Source organism: Rhagoletis pomonella, unplaced genomic scaffold, assembly GCF_013731165.1.
Source record: "Rhagoletis pomonella isolate Grant_MI unplaced genomic scaffold, Rhpom_1.0 Rhpom_scaffold_03903, whole genome shotgun sequence".
NCBI classification, from domain to species: domain Eukaryota; kingdom Metazoa; phylum Arthropoda; class Insecta; order Diptera; family Tephritidae; genus Rhagoletis; species Rhagoletis pomonella.
Genome location: NW_023462454.1, coordinates 1 through 18946, shown reverse-complemented (window position 1 = coordinate 18946; position 18946 = coordinate 1). Strand labels below are relative to the sequence as shown.

Genomic DNA, 18946 nt, shown 5'->3' with positions numbered 1-18946 from the left:
TTCTGAAGAAATTTAAATAGAAATTTGGTTCGCAAATTTTAATACTATGTCCCCACGGGCACTGCCAATTACGTTGTTCGCTTCTGAAGAATTACCCCGTTCACACGACTCATTCCAAATTCGATTTGACAATTCATTGGGCTTTCCCTTCATTTCCTTCTTTTCTCTGTTTTGATTTGTTCCATTCTCTCTTGCTCTGACAGCTGAGTTCGATAAATTTCCAATTAAAATTAGAGACGGCAGCGATTTGTCCGTAATTCGCATGGTAATTGGATCTGAATTACCTACAAATGAGGTAATTCGTTCGCGAAATTTTGAATGGTGAATTACGTAATTGAGAATGAGAGCCAATTACAAATAGGAGACCGAATTATGTGTCATGGGAACTTAGTATAAGGGAACTTTCTTCTTAACTTACGACTGAGCTATAAAATAACAAAATACAAATGTCTCCTCACTTTATAGTCCTTAGCTTGCGTATCGCATCTTTAGTTCTTTTCGCATTATCTTTCCCGTTGGATTCTTGGGTATTTCAGGAACGAAGACAATGCCACCATCCAATTTTTTATACTCCGCCACCCGCTCAGCAACATAGTCGTAGATGTCCTCCACGGTGGCCTGAACGCCCTCGCGCAGCACCACAACAGCGCGCGGAAGCTCACCGGCCACCTCGTCGGGTACTGGAATGACCGCTGCCTCTAAGATACTCGGGTGCTCACGCAGTAGGCCCTCCAATTCGGCGGGTGGAACTTGGAAGCCCTTCACTTTGATCAACTCCTTAATGCGATCGGTTATGTAGAAGTAGCCGTCGTCGTCGTAGTGGCCGATATCGCCAGTTCGCAGCCAACCGTCGGGGAAGAAAATGTCTGCGTTGGCCTCGTCGTTGTTGAGATAGCCCTTCATGACTTGCGGGCCACGCACACAAAGCTCGCCGGTAGTGTTGGGACCCAGTCCCTTTTGGCTCTTGCCATCGGTTGCGACGATTTTAGCCTCGGTGCTGGGTGCCGGAATGCCAGCGGAGGCGATGTGGTCGTTGTTCGTTGGCACCATCAAGGCTACCGGGGAGGTCTCGGTCATGCCGAAGCCTTGTAGGAGTTTCTTCTGTGGGAATCTGAAGGAGTACAGGGGTTTCGTAAAGAAAATAATGAGTAATCGGTAACTTAGGGTACTTACTTTTTCAGGAAGCGCTCGATATCGCTTTCAGAAATTGGCGCTGCGCCAATCAGCACATATCTCAGCTCGGGTGCAATCTCAGGCGTCAGCTTCGGATGGTTAATCATGAAGAGCGCTAAAAGAAATGATTTGGATAGATGAGCAGTTGCGCCTAAAATTTACAGCCTCGTTCGCTCAAACCTACCCATTGGCGGTACGACGTTTAAGATCGTCGCTCTGTACTCGTACAACACCTTGATCAGGTCTTCTGGCCTAAATTGCGGCATTGTTATCAGCTTGGCGCCCATCGCCAGCTTCGAGAGCATAATCACGTTGAGACCGTAGATGTGGAAGAACGGCAGTATGCCTGGCAGCACCTCCTGTCTGCCGGATTCTCGTAGCTTTAGGCCCATTTCCAGTTGGTCGCCGTTAACGGTGATATTGTTGTGTGTGAGTTGTACAGCTTTCGGTAGGCCGGTGGTGCCCGATGAGAAGGGCAGAAAGACCATGCTGTTGGGATCCACGTTGTAGTCCTTCAATTGCGTGTAGTCCACACCTTGAGGGTTGATGAGCTCAAAGAAATCAATAGCGCCGGCGGGAAGTTCTTCGTCGGGCTGGAAGCGTATCACAGCGATGGGAAGGTCCTTCTTTGCCCATTGACAAGCTTCCCGGATGACACCATAGCCGAGAGTGGTGCCCACAACGAACTTGGTATCGCTGAGCTGTAACTGGCGGCCAATTTCCTCTGTGGGGGGATAAGTAGAAGTACGGAAATAAGAATTGATTAAAATTACTGTGGCTCACTAAATCTAAAGTGCACGTGCTCGGACCTCTAAAGTTATAAAGTGGAATTGGAGTAGCGCTTGCGACAGTTATAACCGAAAGGTTGAGCAAAATTACTTTCGAGCTCGCTATCTTTAAACTTTACTCCAGATAGTGTCAGAAAGAAAGAAGTCTCAGGTTCAGGCTGGGTTAGATTATGGGGAATTTGATGATTCAATAGGCGAGTATAAAAGGGTTAAGGATTCCGAATAAATAGTAGTGTGATGTTGTTTCTTTAAATTGTGGTCTTTCGAAATCAGCTGCCGTACTAACTACCGCAAACGGGCATGACCGAAACGATCGTTGAACTTGGCACTGGAAAACCTGGCTGCCGCAACGAAGCAGCTCCTGTTACACTTTACTCACGTAAACTTACTTAAAGGTGTTAAGCTTTCAGAGCGCCAAGTGTTTGAATGTTAAATAAACAAAGGCTGAGTTGACCCGCTTTTCAAGCACACTGTGCCATATTTCACAGATGCAATTGGCGTATGAAGTGTTCCCATGCATTCGCTGTAACCGTGAAGGGCGTACAATGAACTTATCGGAGATATAATAATTAACATATATGTACATATGTAATTAAATAAAGGAGAGAAACAACCAGGCGATTACGCGACCCAAACTGAGGTGGAGCAAAAGCAGTTGCAATGGAAAACTTTTGAGAAGTATGAGTTGGAGCAGCGCGTGCAATGTGTGCTGAGTCTATCGATCAGTATCTGCCGTTATGTAAATATATGTACATATGTATAATTTTACTACAAATATATTTTGCGCATCAATTTCACATTGATTAGTCTGCTCAGTCAGACATATCAAATCGTGGAACTACACACATATACATACATAGTACATATTAATGAAAAAGTTTAGAAAGAGGACGGTGTGCTATATAGCAGGAATCGTATTGCTTTATAGCCTACCTATTTTGTACGATTTCTTACTTTAAGTTTTTAGTTAAAGAATCGGGCGGCATTTTTCACTCACCAGCTGTGTAGATGGGATTCACTGTAGTCACCGTTAGACCTGCTTCCACGGCGCCTAACGCAGCAATCGGGTATTCCGGCAAGTTTGGCAAGCAAATCGCAATCGTTGAACCAGCTGCAAGCTTAAATCGGGTCTGTAGACGTACGGCCAAGGCAGCACTACAGTCGCGCAGCTGAGCATAGGTGTATTGGCGGCCACTGATCAGGCACATCTGCGAGAAGGGAGAAATGGAATGGAAGAGATCAAATTGCAAATAAATGAAATTAAATGAAACCAAATGAAGCAGAATGAAATGAAAACGGAAGAAACGAAATGAATTCAATTGAATCAAATATTTTATAATACAGTACAATAAATTTCAAATAGTTGGAGAGAATGAGAATCGGACCAGCTGCATACGATAAAGCTGGTCAGATTGATGAAAAAGTATCAAACGATTTGTAAAAGTTGGTTACCACTTCTTTTATGCATCGATTTGAAGTTGTAGAACCAAAAAATTTTCCCCAAAGCTACAATATTATTTTATTTTTTTATTTAGGTAAGTAATTTCAATTGCTAAAACTTTTCTAAAAATTAAAAAAATATATATAAATAATTTTTTTCATCTACAGCTTGAAATCGATATTAAAAAATGGTAACCAACTTTAACAGATTTTTAGGTGTTGATTCCCCCTAAATGAATGCAATTGGTTTCATTTCCATCACTTTTTGAATGTTGTACTTTGTAATTGTGTTCCCAGATGTAGTATACATATGTTCTTAAGAAATGGAACCCAGTCATCAAAATACGGTAAGAAGAGACCTTCTAGGAGCACTTTTTTCTAATATTTTTAAGCGGTAAGCCTTTCATGCTCGATTCTGTATTTCTTTTCTTTTGTCGTATGGAATGTCCAGAGTGGCACACTTTCTGATGGCGCAGTTATAGATTAACTCTGCCCCGGACATGTATCGATGCTATTACTGCGGTTTCTGCTTTATTTGACTTCCCGTCCACTTTGGAAGGACTGGGCTATTTGAAAAACTTTTAATAAAGAAGAAAAGGTGTTTTTGGAGGTTATGTTGAAGTTGTCAAAAGTTACCATTTTTACTAGAAAGCGATCGCATACTTTTCAGTGTTAGTTTCTCGCTCTGACCGGATTTTTATTTTTATAGCTTTATAGTTTATATTTATAGTCCGAGGAATATAGGAATATACCTATTTGCATTGTTTTCAAATGTTTTTGAATACTTATGCTTATTGACAAACCCCAATTGCACTAAAACAATAATTTTACTGTGAACAACTGTATTTGAATAATTTCTATTTGTCGATTCTCAGACTACTCAAAGGTGAGCGGTTAGTGTAAAAAAGAACCGTTAGTCGGATTCGAACAGTTAATCGTATTCTTTCCATTTCGACTATCAACTGAAAATAAAGTTGCTAATCGACTATTCGACTAACCGAATAGTACACTCTGCATGCTGCATATTGATGTTTTTTTTTAATTTTTTTCGTTAATATTTCTTAAGTCGTTTAAAAATTGCATACATATTTGTTGTTGCACAATTCATTGAAATGCGTCTGCGCTACACAATTGAAAAGTTATTGAAGTCGAACAAGTGAGCTGAGTAAAGAAAATCATTTTCATTTTTATAAAATTTTTTTCCGGTTAACCGTACTTCGATGGGTGATGATTTTCATCAAATATCAACAAATTTTCAAAAGCAAGTTTATTTAGTTAACATTCTCCATTTCGATGCTTTGTTTTGTTTTTTTTTTTGTGTATTTCAACCTATACAAAATTACCGCTTATCACATAATTCGCTCATTGAGGTTTTTTTTGTTGTTTTTGCAAAACTCGTTGAACAACATTTCGCGTAAATTAATAAAATTCAAAACAGACAAGCCAATAAACATAAAAACATGTGTGTTTTGCTTTTGTTTGATTTTGATTTCTTTTATTTTTTTTGCCTTTTTTCATTGTCTGTATCAGTACAAAGTTCAGTAGAACAACGTCCAAAGTCTACAACTAAACGCGATGCGCAGTGATACACGAAGGTGGCGGGGGAGAATAAATAACAAGATATTTGTGCATAAATATATACATACATATGTACATTAGGGTGCCTCACAAAAAAAAAGTTGCAGTTTTTCCAACGATATAACAAAAATATTATATTTCAAGACTGTCGCCAAAATAGTTCGAAAAAAATATTAAAATTTATTATGGACCAATTTCAAAATGCCTCCAAACTCGGGTTTTATTATAAAAAAAGTTATCTTTAAAAAATGTTTTCCAAAAAAACACCATCTGAATTAATTAAAAAAAAATAATAAAATTTAAAAACTACTTTTATTTATAAACAAGTAATTTTTAGGAAAAAAACCGACTTCAACTCCCATATTAAAAAAAAAAATATATATATATATCTCATGATCCATTGATCTACTACCTTTCCGATGCAAAAAGAATTATCGAAATCGGTTGACGTGGTCCAAAGTTATGCGGTAACATACATAAAAAAAAAATAAAAATAAAATAAAAAAAATATTCCGACGAACTGATAACCTCCTCCTTTTTTGGAAGTCGGTTAAAAACTAGAGTTTTAAAGTATTTTGAAATTGGTCCACCTCACATAATTTTTAATACATTTCCAAAATATCTTGGCGGAAGTCTTAAAATATAGTATCTACGTTTTATAAATTTATTTTTCAAAACTATTTTGATACATATATAAAGAACTGAGCTTTAGAAGTATTTTCAAATCGGTGCAGCTAACGTAAATCTCAATGTTTTTCCAAAATATGTTGGCGGAGGTCTTAATACATAACAAATTTTATATACCGTTGCAAAACCGTAACCGATTTTTTTGCATGGAATTTGATGGTGCATCACTAATGTATGTACACATAAATATGTATATCTAAAAACGTATGTAACAGGTGCCCGTGTTGCCACATAAAACATTATCTTTCCTACCAAACGAGCTCGGAACCTACCAAAAGTGAAGCTTTGCGTTTTATGCTACTATGTACTTCTATTTATTTACACTCTAATCTTTTAAGTCTTTGCGAATTAAGGGAGGTTCATTAGCACTAGAAAGATTGGAAAATCGGCATACCTTGAAAGACGGAAAGGGGTTTTGACCCAACTACTTTAAAATTAATTTTAGTAGAAAAAAACTTATAATTAAAAATTTTTATTCGTCCCAAAAATAACATAAAAATTAAATTTTAATTTTGCTGTTCTGGTTTTAATTGGCAAAAAACTAATATGCATGTCTGCTAACAGGGTCAAATGAACCCATTCGTCTTTTTAGGTAGTTCTATCTTTTATTAAAGATTTAGACACACCCACTCGCGGACCTACGTGGGGAACTAGGGGAAAGTATAAGGTCTGTTGCCGTTTCCGGCTTTTGGTCTACCCGGGGTCCCTTTGACGCGCCCCTAGATCGGTACAGTGCCCTACAAAAGTCCATCCTGTCAAACTACCAACCTATCAAGCAAAAAAAAAATAAAATCCTACCTCTTGTGGTAGAAAAAGCTCAAATCGGCAACACTGGTAGGTGCGCTAAAAGCATCTCGCTGAGTTGGAGAGTACGCGCACGCAAGTGAGCGCCAAGTGGGGTAATCAAACCGAATCTTTATCAATCAATACAAACATATGTATATACTATATAAATATATATGTATTCATGTTCATACGTATGTAGTATGTATTTTGTATCTAGTAGGTACATTAGTACATATGGATTTGAAAATGTTTAAAAGTAAATAGCTGCAGCACGACGTGCTACTCTGTGAGCCCTGTGGAGAAAATCTCTATTTCTGAACTGGTGCGCTTCTAGTACATTTAGACCCAGTACTGTTCCCGGTAAATCTCTTTTGCATGCAACCAACTGGCGAATTTAACATGGCGATGTCCTAGGAAGTTTCAATTGCCCCCCACTGCGAAATGCGTTTTTAATTTGAAATTAAATTTGTTTAAATGAATACAAGAAATGTACGTTTCTACATATAGATTTCCAATGAAAAAAGTGAAATAAAATAGTTTTTTTAAAGTACCACATTTCACCGATTTTGGACTGGTTCGTTTTTGGCGATAAAGATCTAGTACGGAACTAGAAATTTGATTCACTAGATCGCGTTTTCCCTGCAGGGAGTTGAAATCAAATACAAAGGTGAAATGGGTGCATAAATATGTATTTGTATTTTGGGCTGCTGCTGTTGTGCGTGTGTGTGTAAACAACATTGGGGGGGCGCGTCATAAAATGACTAGCCAACATTTTTATTGACAAATAGAATGCAAAGAAAAAAATCAAACAAAAATTAACAAAGCACAATGCTAGCCAGAAAAATAAAATAAAACCACATACTGCTGGACAGATATTTTGTATTTGCTTTTTGGCTTTAATTTATAATCAGTTGCTTATGGTTGTGTGCTTTTATAGCTATTTGGTGATACGTACATATGTACGTATATAGCCACATAGAAATATTTTAAGTAGGAAGGTAATCTTTATGCTGATAAGCTATAATACTGGCAGTTATTTTTGTATTTAATGGATTAAAAGATTGCCTTGAAATAATTATGTAGATTTTAAAATTCACTTCTGTGTTATTTAAATCGTGCCTAACCCTATCAGTGCAATACATTTACACTTAAAGTAAAGCATAAAAGACAGCTGTAAGTCTTTACAATAAACCACGATCAACTCAGAAAGCCCACAATGAACGTTTTTGATCGAGGTAAAAAGAGCGTCCGATAGCAAAATGTGGAGTGCTTCTAAATAAACGCTTTTTCAAGAAGACTTTCTTTTTGGATGCTGTATTAGAAGATCGTTTAATAGCGCTGCCGTTCGAAGGCAGACGAGAGAGAAGATGCATTTCCACAGCAACGTAAGTAAAGTAAACGAAAAAATCGTAGTAGACGTGTCCGTACGTGTTCGTACGTGTCTGGAGCAAAGCTAACTATTGCAATGTGTCATTATTGCTTGTGGCGAATTTTCCCGTCTAAGGACAGCTGAATTAAAAGGCCTTGAAACCTAGCCATTCCATAAAAAATAAAAAGGAATACAAAATCGTTCACCAAAAGCGTATCACTTTAAAAAAGTTCTGAATTAAGCGCCTCTAGACGCCGTGTTTTTTTGGCATCAGTGGATGGACATTTGAATAAAACTTGCATGAAAGCTTAATATCTTTGGTTGGTCTAATGCATTTTTTTTTCGTTAAACAAATTAGCTGATTGTTAATATGGACGCCTAGCAAAGATCAACTGATCACCGGAAATGTTACCGCGATTGGACTGCGCTCATTACTAATTGATTTTTTATTTATTTACTTTACATAAAAGTGGCTAAAAAAAGTTAAAACGATAACATACATATGTATATATGTACATATATAGTTTAGCGAATGAACGTCACTCAGAATCTAAGTTCAGGTTTTTGCGCGTAATTTACTTATAAAATATGCTAATTTACCCTCACTTTAATTACTACACTAAATGATTTAATTGCAGCCACACCTCTTTCTTGTATAACAAATGTTATAAGTAGAGAGTATGTATGTTTAGAATTTTTTTTTTTACTAATACCTGTAACATTTGTGCGTTTTTTTTAGAAGAGTAGTTACACAATTTTATAAAAACAAAAGTTTTTCAGCTGCTATTTTTTCATTACACCGGTCTTTAAGAAACTATGAAACTAATTTTTTGATGTAGTAGTTAATTTTATAACTGATTAAGGCCTTAGTGAGTAATCTACCGACTTTTGTACAGAGCCCAATTTCGAGAGAATACGACCCCCTATTTTTATTTTATTATTTACAGTTTTGTACATCTAATATAAGGTGTAATAAATAGAAATATTTTTTTTTTGTATTTAAGGCATTAACTATGAAATCACCTACAACTCAATATGTAAACAAATATGTAGTGCTAATAAATAAACAAGCAAAGAAATTAAAAAAAAAATATTGTTTTTCTCATTGATATTTTTTATGTCCAAAGGTAGTTAGTTACAAGTTAGTTGACATCTAATGCAGAGGTATGTAACTACCCTTGACTATTTCGCAGCCATTGCTATAGAAATATAGTCAGCTTTCCTATTTTTACAATCGATTTGCGCTCTTTTATTATTTATTTCTGAAGCTGATTTCCTAACAGTAACCAAAAGATCTTTCTGGCTGCTCGCACGGGAAAATAAAATTTCTCTTTCTCAATTTAACGGCGAATTGTGTGGAAAACTTAAAACTATTCATAGCAAAGGACGAGATATAAATGTTCATAAAAATCAACTAGTATCTCTATAAGCTCAAAGAAAAACAGTTTCTTTTTATTATAATTCCAATGTTAAGAAGAGAAAGTCGTGAAGTGCAAACATGTGCGCAACAATGCTGTAAACAAATCGATTAATTAAAACGAACAACAATTAAGTAAGTGGCTGTTAAGAATTCAATGAACTCGCAAGCGGCTCAAGTGATTGCATGATCAATTAGATGAATATTGTTTATGCATTCTCATATGTATGAAAATATTTATTTGGATATGCATACAAAAATTACTGCACTTGTTGATAGCTGTATATATTTGTAGTACATATCGAGCCCTAACCGCCAAAATAACGTAAGCGACATTTTTTTCAAAATTTTCTTTTTGATGCAGAAATGTATCTAGATGCTTTAGGAATATTTCTGCATCAAAAAGAAAATTTTGAAAAAAATGTCGCTTACGTTATTTTGGCGGTTAGGGCTCGATGTGTTTGTTGATACGAATAAATACGTTATATATATTTGCTCTTGCGTCAGTGTCGCTTTCAATTATCTTCAATTGCTGGCAATATCTGCAAAATGTTATTCTTTATGCCGTGGCATGTTACACAAAATATTTATCAGTGAGTTCACTCATATCCATACAAATGGGTTAAGCATCCATGCACTTATATGTATATGGCATGACTTTTTTATAAATACATATGCATGTACAAATGTCTATTTACTTATGAATATTAAAATAAAATATGAATAAGAATATTAAACAAGTAATTTTTAATCAAAAAACAAAACTGACTTTATTTCTCATTAATTAACTTCTTCATGATCCAATGATCATATCTAAACCAAATTAGTATGGGACCACTTCTTTTATATTATAGAAATCGATTAACCTGGTCCAAAGTTATGAGGTGACATACATAAAAAAAAAAATATTCCGACGAATTGATAACCTCCTCCTTTTTTTTTGAAGTCGGCTTGAAATATTAATTTACGGCACAGAAATAAAAGTTTGCCTAGGCTGTGTCGGCCAAAAGTGTAGGTGTAAATTTTTGCATACGCAGATAGAAGTGCAGACATCAAATTAAGGGCAAAGTCTAAGCGTGCTATTTTGAGCACTCAGAAATAGCAACGACAATCTTGCAATCGCCAAGTGTAGGCGGACTTTCAAAGGCTGCCACAAAAAAAAGAAGAGAATTTTGTTATTTTTAAATTGAGCGAAAACGTTTTGTGAGCGCCTGACTGAGAGTAGTTGGCTGTGCATCATTCCGACTAATCTTAACCGAGCACTTTTTAGTTGTGATGCTCGCAGTTAATGCAAAATCATTAGGCTGGAAAGTTTGCATATGATGAATACACTGTGAGCTATTTTTGGCACCGCGCTACTTTTTTTTTGTTGTTGAAACGCGAGGCTGCGCTCTATATAACGTTGACCTTTTCACTTAAAAATGCATACCACCACTTGTAAGCCATATGCAAACCATATGCAGACGATATGCAGATGATACCCCAGCAGGAAAGTGATGTTGGCGATTTCTTGTTCCTAACCCGCGTACTGGTAATCTGCGTGTTGAGATTTGAGAAACGTCGTAAGAAAACAAGGCGGGGTATATTTATGCCCAAAAGACAATCTTAAAATTGAGACCCCTTAAGAAGGAATGATCTGATGTGATGGACTCGGCTCCTTAAACAGTTAGAGAGAACGATAGCTAGAAGCTAAGGTACATTCGAATGATCTCGATCGTCCAACGTACAAAATATTCTAATATGATGTTTCACACAAATTATAAGGAAATCATTGTCTAAAAACTTCGCTTGGGGAAATTATAATAATAGATTGGCGCTTACACATATGTTAGTGTTTGGCCGAGCTTCTCCTCCGATTTGTGGCGTGCGCCTTGATGTTGTCATACAAAGCGGAGGGACCTACAGTTTTACGCCGTCTCCGAACGGCGATTGTATTTTTATGAGAAGCTGTTTTTCATGGCAGAAATACACTCGGAGGTTTGCCATTGCCTGCCGAGGGGCGACCGCTGTTAAGAAAAAACCTTTTTTCTATATTTTTTGCGATGTTGCTTTGACCGGGGCTTGAACCCAGGCCCTGCGGAGTGGAAGCGCGCACTGCTAACCACTACACCACAGCGGCCGACAGTGGGAAATTATAATACCATTTCTTAAAAGTAAGCTTATAAAGGAAAATTAATCTGCTCAAACCTCAGACCACGCTTATGGCGATGCTGGTCGACAGAAAATTAAACTTTTGTTAGCTTTGTTGAATATTCTGGAAGACCCTTCGATTATATCAACACCAGTCCCCGATTTTTAAGCAAAATAATTTTTTGATTGAAAGTGTCAGCCGATGATTAATTTGAGGCCTCTGCTTGATCTAACCGATCGCCGATCTCTAAACAAATATCCATTAGGTATACCGTATACCTCACAAACGATACTGCATAAATCGCATTGAAGAAAAGACTGCTAACTAAGCTACCGACATATATTTATGTCCATAGTTCATAGTGTTTATATGTATATTAAAATTTCTCTAATGATCCCTATGACAATGAGCTCTACATTGCTCACATTTATCCATAGATCTAATAGCCCTAAGCCCCATTTGGCAGAGTACAAGTGAATTTTCCTGCAGGGTTTAAAAGATATTCTTTCATTTGGCGAACAATACAGATTTACTTACTTATATACACACTATATATATCATGTATGTATGTATCTATGCACCTACACTATATTGCTTTTAGTGTCTTAATTGAAAAGCTGGTGCAACTTTTCACTTGTATCATAGATCTCGTTAAATAAATATACAAACTTGCATACATACATACATATGTAAGTACACAAATGTGAATATGCTTATTGGCACAATTAATAACTATTCTTGTTGATTTGCTTTGTTAGGCGATTTCTCGACGATATCCATAGTACGAGAGGCACGCGAGAAGTCAAGGTAATAAAACGAAAACTTTTGACTGAGTGCCAGCACGTTTCTAAAGGGTTGTGAAGGCGAGCAACAAGCTACATATGGGCATTTCCCAAAAAAGTTGAACCGAAAATGCAAGTAAATGAATTCAAACGGCTTTATAACTTTAAATTTCGTAATCAGATGGCGAAAAAAGGTGTTGAAAACGCGAAACGGTGGAGAGAATAACTGAAAAAATTAAATAAAAAATTAAACTTAGTATGTGTTACTAGTAAAAATATTGTATGGGAGAAAAATCTGTCACGTCCGATATGTCACGCCCGTTACTAGATTTTAATTCAAAATTAAATCAACAACGAATTGCTTCTGATTTAAAATGAATTGGTGGTAACGGTCCATAATTTGACTTTATTTAAAGAATGTTTAATAAAGGAAAACCTTACAGAATTCGCTGGGTTTTGCTTAATTTTACATATACTCTGAAATAACTTCTGTTTTTGTCGCGTCCGTTATGCCCTCCTTTTCATCGATTTTCTCGACGTGTCGAGTGTTGCAAGCGCATATAATTTTTTTGTCAACCAAAAGACGGTACATAACGGCAATTTTTTTTACAAGTGACTTCAGTTTTCGTATGATTTATTTAACTCTAAAGTAGTAGAAATGTCGCGTCCGTAACCCAGGATTTGCCCATATGTATGTAAGAAGGAAATCAGACTTGTGCCTGAACTTGTAAGTTTTTCACGCATGCTACAATTTTATTATAGCATGCAATATTTTGACATTTACATAGCGTCGCCTGGGTAAAAGATTGTCGTAAGCGTCATACGTACGTGCATAACATGCGACAATCTTTTACCCAGGCGACGATAGGTGCGTCCAGAAATACATGCACCTATGTATGTTTATACATAAGTACACATGTATATCTCTTTGTAAGTTTGTTTTTACTGTTTTTCTTAATTTTTTTCTCGAAATTTAAAATCTTATCTTATCAGCTACAATACTTCAAATCCTGCGTCAAGTCTTTCGCTTAAAGTTCGCACACTTATCAGACAATTCTCTAACAATTTAAACAAACGCCAAATCAAACAAAGGCACTAATTGTGGCTACAAAGTAGATGTTTTTTTTATTGCGTTGGGTTAATCAGTTTTTACTTTTACGCAAATATTGTTTTTCGTTTGTTCTAATTTTTGTTGCCATAGAAAGATTAAGCTTTATTATTTATTATGTAATAAAGCTACCCTAATTTACTTACAACAACTAATGTACGAGGACATAAATAAAGAATTGCGAAAGTACACTACTCAAGAAAGCGTAAATATCTATTTTGTAATCAAATAGAGAGCACTAAGTTTTTTGAACTGTTTTTCGATAAACTTTGAGGTTTTTAAAGGAGGTAGTTTTTTAGCGTATTTTTGACCCTTTAACTAGACTCTATTCATTTGTTTATTTTAGAGCGAATTTCCTTAAGACAAATCGGTTCTAGCTTTATGCTATCTTCAGTTACCTCCTGTTCCGTTTATTGGTCTTGGTAAGATTTTTACATGTTATATGAAACGTCAAACAGGTTTTACTTTCTTCAAAAAAGGTATGAAGCTCACGTTAGAGAATGATTTAGCGAAAAGGATTCATTTTCCATAAAAAATTCACAAAATTTCTAGCCAATTATTTTATAAAATCTGAAATAGCCTATCGTCACAATAAAAGCTTCTAAATGCAATAAAAAAGCTTTAGAAGTTTCTAAACTTTGTCTACAATAGGTTTGTTTCCTTTTTATAACCTCATAATGAGAGCTTTGCGCGGCAATGTAAAAGCTTTGAACATTCTAAAAGAGCTTTTAATTCTGCGCGTTCATAAAATATTTATAGGAAACTTAGTAGAAAAGCATAACTGTTCCATATGATGAGAAAATATGTAAAATCTTTCGCTGGCCAAGACAGCACAAGAACAAGCATTTTCAGGTAACATCGGCTTCTCTCTAAAGTCCATCATTTCGCGTTGAAATCTTGCCAATTAAGTACGAAAGCTCAAAAATTCCATTACATTCAATTTGGTTTGCTACATACATGCATACATACATAGAAACATAAAAACTCTGTACTTAGCACGGAAACAAACTTGCAACAAAAAATCACTGATTTTTTTTAAAAATTAACTAATAAAAAAATATTTTAAAAATAATTTGGCCACGTCCAACTTATTTAATTCATTAAAATCCCTATCGGTAGAGTGGGCGGAAAGCTTATTGCTATAATGTGAAAGTTTATGTATGAGCTTTTCAAAAAAAAAAAAAACACATTTTTGTTAGATTTCAGAATGCGATAATGAAATGATTTTGTTTTTAGATTAGATGTTAAAAAGTATGGTTTATTTATTAATACATTTTTTTTGCACTCACCGCCGCAATGTTATTTTCATAATTCTTTAAATCTCGCCACACGTATTTGTCCACTGTGATGTTGAGCACCTCGACTGGGTCAAAATGCGATTGTTTGATGTAGCCTTCCTCTTCGCTGTAGGTGAGAAATTTGTCTGGATGATTGAGGCCAGATTGTGTGGGCTGTGCAGTGGCCGCAGTGTTCAGATGCCGGGCGCCTGATGCGACGGCAGCCACGGATGATTGCACAGGTGGCGCAAAAAGCACAGAGCGCACCAAGTGGCGAAGCATTTTTCACTTGAAGCGAAAGTGAAGTGTAAGGAAGGGGGAAAATCTTTATAAAAAATTTGTTTTTTTTTTTGGTTGCTTATTTTGGTACTTCGGGATCACGTCACTATTTTTGCATGCAACAAAATTTTATTTGAAAACCCTATTTGCCAGCGAGGATCTTTTGATTACACTTTTCTGTCCCTCTGTTTGTTTTATTTCTTTAAATATCACTAATTTTATTTTTATTTACTCGTTATATGCACAATCACGTCTGCAGTCTTTGGGTGTCGCGGCGCAACTAAATATGTAACTGGCTGTTCGATCGCTGGTCGCTTGGCTATATTCAACTCTTGTCGTCGCTGCCTGTGTAGGCCTTTTGTAGCGAGCGAGCGGCTACGTTATTTTGTTATTTTGCTTTTGCTATTGTTGCACTTGCGCCAGTGACTCTGCACACTTGCCTGCAAGATTTTTTATACAGGTATGTATGTATGTATTTATATAAATACGTTCACAAGTAGGTAGATAGCAGTTGTTGTTGTTGTTGTTGACATTGTTTGTTTTCGTATGAATTATTTTGTGTTTTCGAGTTCGTTAATACATTCAGCGACAGATTTTTTGTTTACATTTTTTAATCTTATTTTCATAAACCGGTTCGTTGCCTTTAATTTTTTATCAAATTCATTAACAAAATTGTTTTCGTAAAATTTTGTATATTTTTTAATAACAGCTGCCTCGTACAAAGTTCAAGTAGATCCTCTTTGGTTGTTATTTTTGTTCTGGCTTTGGGTGATTGCATCTGTATGTCTGTTGCTGTTGCATGCGCAGTGGCAAAAAACCATTGACGTTTATGAAACAAAATATTTTCTTATGATTCTCTTTCATATCCGCCTTATAACATCTGTAACAAAATTAAAAATTTAATTGTAAAAAATTTCTTGTTAGTGTTCCTTTTACTTGATATTCATAAAAAGCTTTTTAATATGATTTGTTTTTTAAATGATTTTCATTTCCTGTTGGTTAGTCTGTGATATTTTTGGCGCGAGTTTACATTTTAGTATCATAGGAATTTGGAAGAGAGCTAGGCCCCCAAACCGAAAAAGAAAATAAAAACTTTTTTCGTTATAGTACTTAGCTGACTGCAGGGGAAAGAGAAGTCGTTTTGCGTTCTCGTATTGGCTTAGAACCGCAATCGACTACCGGAGGGTTTGAGTGTAATCTTTGAGGCTCAAACTAGGCTAAGACGAGCAGAGAGCGACTGCTGTGCAAGGTTGAATTCAACTCCATCATCGTAAAATTAATCGCAATTCAAACAATTTATGAAGTATGTATAGTGCAAGGTTTGGTGTTCGGAGTGTTTTTTTTTACAACGGTTATACAACATTTTTCCAGTCTAACTGACGTCTGACCACATTTGTGACCTCTTCGATAGCTCCTGTTTTTCCCTATCTATTGTAGATGCTGCCTTATGAGTGATTGCGTCATTGACGTCATTTGACTTTGCTGATTACAACTGTCTATCAAGAAAATGGCATACGTACAAGGCATGTTATTAATGCCGCTGTGCATTCCTATATACATATGTATGTACACTAGGCCGGATGTGTGTTCATATGAGTAAAAAACACTACATGTGATGAGCTGTAGCTCAATATATTTATCGAAAAGTTTGGTATTTTTAGCTTAACCTTACGTATAACGATTTCATTTACCAACTTTATTTGTTCCTTTTTCAGTTCAGCGAGATAGAGGCATCTTTGGGCATTAGTGGGACCAGCATACATTCAATATTAAATGAAAATTTGGTCTTGAAGAAGATCTTTTCTCGTTGAATACCGCTTAATTTCACAACTGCCCAAAAAAGGACTCGTGCCGAAAATTCGGAAATTGGTTTAAGCGAATGCAGAAGTATATTGACTTCCAACGATAATATATTGAAAAACAATAACTCATTTTCATAATTATTTTACTTTGTTTTCAATATAAGGCGCAAAATATAAAAGCGACCCTCGTATAAAAATAAGAATACTATTCAAAACAGAAAACAAACAAAAGAAAAATTATGAAAACCAACGGATTTGGCTTTTTTCGAGACCCAGCCTAATGTGACTTAATTTGCTAAAGCTTTTCACTACAACACACGATCTTTTTATTTTTTATTCATTTATTCAATATTACAGAGCAATTCTGGCAACTGTCTTTCGTAAGACAAATGCCATATCTGGTAACTATCTTGAAAGCTCTTTACTGTTTTTCGAAATAACTAACTGAAATATTTCTAAACAACTAATTGAAATATCTGCTATGCTGTTCGCCCTTCCGAAATACGTTTTTTTTTTTAACTAAATTATGTGCATAAATTAAAGAAATATATATTTTTTATTTTCAAAAAACAGTAAAACCTAATAAAAGAAAGAAAATTATGTTAAAAATGAAAAAAAAATTAAATAAAATAAACAAAATATTTTTAAAAAATAAATGAAATGAAAAAAATCTTTTGAAAACAATAAAATCTAAATTAAATGCGAAAAAGAAAAAAAATTAAATCATAAAAGCAAAAAATAGTACTTCAAGAAAAAAAAAAATACTTTTATTTTAAAAATATAAAAATTAAAAAAAGACAAAAAAAACAAAATAAGATCCTGAAAATGAAATGAAAGAAAACAAACATATTTTTCTTTTAAAAACAAAATAAACAAATTAAAAGAAAATGAAAAGAAAAACAAATTAAATTAAAAAAATGAAGAAATGAATAAAATAAGTTTCTAAAAGTTGAACGTAATTAAAAAATTAAAACAAAATTCTAAAAATTAAAAAAAAAATATCTAAACTAAGAGTGGTATATCCGTACTTTGCTCAATCGGCCATTGCGACTGTTGGAATGTATCTTTCAAAATAGCTTTTCATCACGAGTAGTGAATGAGTGAGAGAGCTTTTATTATAAGACTTTTGTTTTTCGAACTATCTATCATTCATTAGTCTTATAAAAGACTTTTTACTACCTCAGCCAGAAGTGCCCCGTTAGTCTAAGAACATCAGATTTTGACAGATTATTGCATACATGTTTATACCAAATATATAAGCTCTGAGCGAGTACTCCATGAACTTACAGGTTTTTACACGAAATTGCAGGAAGTTACGGGAGAAATAATCCCGTACTACTAAATAAGAGCGATTTTTGGATTATTGTGTATAGAGAATGAAGTTGCAAGATTTTAGCTGAACTTTTTCTTCTGGTAAAATCATGAAAAGTGTCAAGCGATCACTGGTTGACGTTTTTACAGGAATAATGCTTTTTTTGTTCCCGTACATTTTGTTGTTACTCACTTTTTACTCTTACTTCAGAGAGTAATTTGGCTGTTTGACATTTCAACAAGATTTTACACGAAAAGTATTTGACCAGAGCTATAAATCAGAGAACAAAGTTTTAGTTCAGTCACAAACCAAACGTAGTCCATGAGCAAAGCTTTTCAAAGCTTTCAAAGGATAATATACCGGCGCGCACATGACATAATTTCTTTCTGGTCGTCACTGGTTTAGATCGGTGATGGGCAGTGGCTTGCCTGCCTGCAGACAAAATCCGTAGAAAGCTTCAAAAAGCTTCTCCCGTGCGATACACTTTGGATGTGGCTGGTCCGCAGTTGACTGCTTTACGCCGATTTACAAAAGCTATTCTGTGAACTGTGAAAGCTCAATTTCCAATAAAAAAACTAGACTTTACGCCTTAAGTTCTTATCTTCAAGCCTTGAAGAAATTAATAAAATGCATTTCTAAAGCCGCTTATCGAATAGAAAAAATACATGTACATACATACATGCACGTGCATGTACTCGCACTTTATTTATTAATGCAACAAAAAAGTGCACTTTGACATTGTGCAATGGCATAAATAGCAAGTAATTATTAGTTAGTCAGGCATATTGATTTATATGCATAGTTATTAACACGTATTTTTTATGTTTATTTTAATTATTATTAGACTGTACTTACACACGTGTGTAATTAAAAATATGTTTACGAGTTGACCTATGATAACTGTTATTAAATCGATGTCAGTTTAGTTTATGAATCTAACGTGAACACTATTAATAGTTAGATGCATATGTATGTAAGTAGAAGCTTTAATCACTCATTTAATTGAGCGCTATTTTA

The 18946-nt window shown here is 35.1% G+C and overlaps 1 protein-coding gene and 1 long non-coding RNA gene across 2 annotated transcripts; one reads left to right on the top strand and one right to left on the bottom strand.

The window, feature by feature from the left end:
- Positions 1 to 222: 222 nt before the first annotated feature.
- LOC118754443 (probable 4-coumarate--CoA ligase 3) lies at positions 223 to 15093 on the bottom strand. The gene is made up of 5 exons (XM_036489319.1): positions 14549 to 15093; positions 2959 to 3169; positions 1358 to 1897; positions 1174 to 1288; positions 223 to 1111 (listed from the first exon to the last, which is right to left on the bottom strand). The coding sequence occupies exons 1-5, from the start codon at positions 14816 to 14818 to the stop codon at positions 469 to 471; spliced, it is 1779 nt and encodes a 592-aa protein (XP_036345212.1). The 5' UTR covers positions 14819 to 15093; the 3' UTR covers positions 223 to 468.
- Positions 15094 to 15193: 100 nt separating this feature from the next.
- On the top strand, positions 15194 to 17124 carry LOC118754444. Its single transcript, XR_004994896.1, has 3 exons — positions 15194 to 15275; positions 15923 to 16118; positions 16187 to 17124. It is a non-coding gene; the product is annotated as an uncharacterized LOC118754444 (long non-coding RNA).
- Positions 17125 to 18946: the final 1822 nt, after the last annotated feature.